The following is a 3,753-nucleotide window of genomic DNA, read 5'->3' on the forward strand; positions in this document are numbered from 1 at the left end:
GCTATATTTATTGTTTTTAGAATCTCAATGCAAATTTGTGTACACGATTTGTTTAGCATTAATTTTTCTCGTTGTTTGCGCTATGATACAGTATCTACCTATGTTACTATAATCTTCTCTCTCCTACTTAATTAGCTGCCACATCAGTATTTTTGTAGAACCAATATGCATGATATATTAGCACTATGGCAGTCCATTGGACTCCGCCCTGTATTCATGTGCATCGGGGTCAGTCCATTGGACTCCGCCCTGGCAGGGTAGGAGAAGAGACATATTATGTTCTTGTGTGGATATGCCGAAAGAATTTTATACTTGCAAGAGAGCCCTTGGTGCTCTTAAATGTCACATAGCAACACAAGATTATTCAACTAGTAGGGCTAGTTTACCATGTTTTTTTTGTCACGAGTTATGCCAAAATTAGTTACATCGCCATCTCTATTATGCATCACCTGTTAGAGATGGTCCTGAGAGCCACGCCGTCGTCCCATATCGCGCACGGTCCCGCCAGATTCCCGTCCAGAAAATGTGCTTCTTCAAGTTCTCTCGGTTACACAGTTTGTATGCTGAATAATTATAGTGCATTATACAGATCTTATTCACGAAAACATCTCTGTAAATTCCAAAAACAAAAAGTAATTGCGCCATGAAAAGCATTGCCTCATCTTGGTTCGTGGTCTCTAGCTCGCCGTCGTGCCACTTCACACTTCAGTAAATAAGGTTGCAAAAATGCTTTGTCAGTGGGAACCTGACGCAAAACATTTTCTATCTCTCTGTCCTTACTTGAAAGCAAGTATACAAGCTTCTACTAAGTTCTAACACTCCTCGGCAACAGCCTTCGGATGAGCGGCACGCCGTACTTGGGGATGAACTGTTGTCCCTGGAGGAAGGCGTCGACGGTGAACTCCTCCTGCGCCTCCTCGTATGTCACATTCCTGATGCCGCCCCACCTGACGCGTTTAGTGGTGCCGGCGCCGGGGCCGGAGTTATCCACCTCCGCGTAGAAGAGTGTGTCCAAGGCAAAGCCGCTGGCGTTCCAAGGGAGCCACCCCGCCGGGTCGACGAGCGCGCCGAGCTCGCTCTGGACATAGATCGTCCGCGAGTACTCCTTCCACGGCCGCCCCAAGTACGTCCTGACTACGGTGCCCGCCTCTAGCAGGTCCGGGTGAGCCGCCACGGTGCAGTTGTGCAGCACCGTGCCCCCGGCCGACCGCCTCTTGCGCCGCCCCTGTGCCGTGACGGTGTTTTTCTGGCCGTCCAGGGGCCTGCGCGCCTGGATGAGGCAGTTCTGGAGCACCGCCTGCGAGTTGCCGAAGATGAAGCCGACGGTGCCGGAGATGGTGCAGTCGCGGAAGAACTGGCGCATGGCGTGCGCGTAAAGCGTGTCCTGGAATCCGTCGAAGGTGCACCGGTGGAACACCGCCTGATCGCTCTGCACGCGCAGCGCCACGGCCTGGTGCTTCGCAGGCCCCGCCGTGTTCTCCACCTTGATGTCCCTCATGAAGAACCCGTGCCCGATGGCCTCTGCATGCATTCAATTGCATGGTGGCTTGACCGGTCAAACTTCGATTCAAAATGGAACAGGACGAGGAGTGCTACATCGAACTCACCCATGGTGGCCGTGTCCTTGGTGGTGAGGTTCATCATGAAGTTCCTGCTGCCGGTTATGACGGTCTTGGAGGCGCCATCGCCGATCATGGCGAGGTTGATGACGTCACTGGGCACCGACACGTATTCCCTATAAACGCCGGCCTTCACGTACATGACGTAGACCTGCGCGCTCTTGCGAGGCACCATGGCCAGCGCTTCGTTGATGGTGTTGAAGTCGCCGCTGCCGTCCGACGCCACCGTCATGTTAGGCTTCAACTCGACCACCAGGTTTGGCACTGCATTGTCTTCCTCTACCTGAAGCGTCACCGTCACGGGCAACTGGTCGAGGACGGCTAGGATGTCCTCCGTGAGCTCTATAGAACTGCCGAGCGCGGCGCTCATCTTGGACGCCGCTTCAGCGCTGTCCGTGAGCCCGTCGAGACATGTCTCCTGAAACGTGAGCGCGGCGCTGATCCAGGTTTTGAGATCGCCGACGCTGTAAACCTCTCCTTGAAGCCTTGCCAGGGTCGCCTCGAGGTTGTCAACGGCGTAACTGAGCAGCTCCCCGCAGTTGTGCAGCGCGCGCGATGTGCGCTTACTAATGTTCCGGAGGTCGTCGATGAGCGCGTTGGACTCGCTGATTGCCTCGGAGATCTTCCCCGACGTGACGTGGAAGATGGCCTCGGTCAGATCCGCCGGCGAGCGGGCATGGGTGGCCGCCTTCGACAGCTCGGCTTCGCACGTCTCTCTGTGGTCAGTGGGTTGGCAGAAGGCCTTCAGCAGCTTCTCCGACACCGGGAGCTCCGCGGCGCCGGTGCTTGAATGGTGGTTTCTCTTCGAAAACACAACGCAGACGACCACAATCACGCCCGCTAAAACTAATAGGACGGCCGACGCGCCGGCGATTATTGCACCTTTTTTGTTCATTATGTAATGATGATCGATCGATCGCGTTGGTTCTTGCTTGGGTAGTTACAGGATATACAAAGCATGATTATGCGTTCATGCATGGAAAGAAATTCAATCATAGGCCGGCAGAATCAACATAGGAGGATGTGTGAGCTGTGAGTTTTGATCCTCACCTCGGTGACAGAAGAAACAAATCTCACGGCCAGAGACAATATCGTCACCACAGATATTCTTCTCCATCTTTTGGAAATATGTGCTACTACTCCATTTGTGATTGATTTTGTGATTTATGGTTGAGCGAACAGTTTCCATTTTTATGTAGCTAACAGGCTGCCGCCAGCAATATGCGGATATATATGCCGCTGCGGAAAAAAATGTTCTTTTGTTACCATGTACATGCCCTTACGAATACTTGTTGGTACTATTTTGAGAAAAGATCTGTGCTCGCATTTTCCCTTCCCGGTTTTATATGCAATCATGTATTTTGAGTACTATTTTCTTTTTTTTTGCGCAAAGTACTTTTTTCGTTGTTCCGGAATTTGCTAATCTTCACCTGAGAATTAATTAATTCTCAGTGATCGTCCGATCTCATCGCGTTAACATTTATATCGTTGGGTTGCTTGCGATTTTACACCGCCTGTAGTGGAAGCTCCAATACACTACTCAGTGCCGGAGCGATTTGTTCCAGCCTGAAGCACTTTCTTTATGGGCCGCTTCTAATGTGGCCTAATAACACGTTTGTTCTTTTTTTTTACTTTTCTTCTTTTAATTTTTTCTTTCCTTTTTTCCTTTTTGTTTCTACAGTAAAAATCATGTATTAAAATTTGTTGTTATGAAATACATTTTAGAAAGTTGTGGAAAGTAGAACAACAGTATATTTTGGGTACGTACCCTCTCGTTTTAGGGTTTCTCTGCTCCGTTGGCGACTCCGCCGCCGACGTGAGATTGGTCCGGTCTCCGGCTGCCCGGCTTAACTCCTGTGTTTCTGCGTGTTCCCTGTGTGGTTTCCCCCGGCTGTGTGCAATCAGGTCTCCCCTGTTTCGCGATCTTGATGGATACGGACGGGAGCCCTAGGTTTTCTGGCGGCGATCGCTGATCATGGAAACAAAGGAACAAGATGTAGCAAAGGAGGATGCAGGCGTCAATCCAAGGGCTGCAGTGGCGACGACATCTGCGGCAAGTGATCTGCCGTCTAGTGGCGGTAAGGAGGATGATCTCGATGATATGTTCAGTCACCTGGAGCTTAACGAGGATGAA

At 51.0% G+C, this 3,753-nt stretch overlaps 1 protein-coding gene across 1 annotated transcript; it reads right to left on the reverse strand.

Annotated features, from left to right (window-relative positions):
- Positions 1-805: 805 nt before the first annotated feature.
- LOC127346981 (probable pectinesterase/pectinesterase inhibitor 21) lies at positions 806-2,514 on the reverse strand. Its single transcript, XM_051373216.1, has 2 exons — positions 1,608-2,514; positions 806-1,521 (listed from the first exon to the last, which is right to left on the reverse strand). The coding sequence occupies exons 1-2, from the start codon at positions 2,512-2,514 to the stop codon at positions 806-808; spliced, it is 1,623 nt and encodes a 540-aa protein (XP_051229176.1).
- Positions 2,515-3,753: the final 1,239 nt, after the last annotated feature.

The sequence above is a fragment of the Lolium perenne genome, chromosome 4, assembly GCF_019359855.2.
Source record: "Lolium perenne isolate Kyuss_39 chromosome 4, Kyuss_2.0, whole genome shotgun sequence".
Lineage (NCBI taxonomy): Eukaryota > Viridiplantae > Streptophyta > Magnoliopsida > Poales > Poaceae > Lolium > Lolium perenne.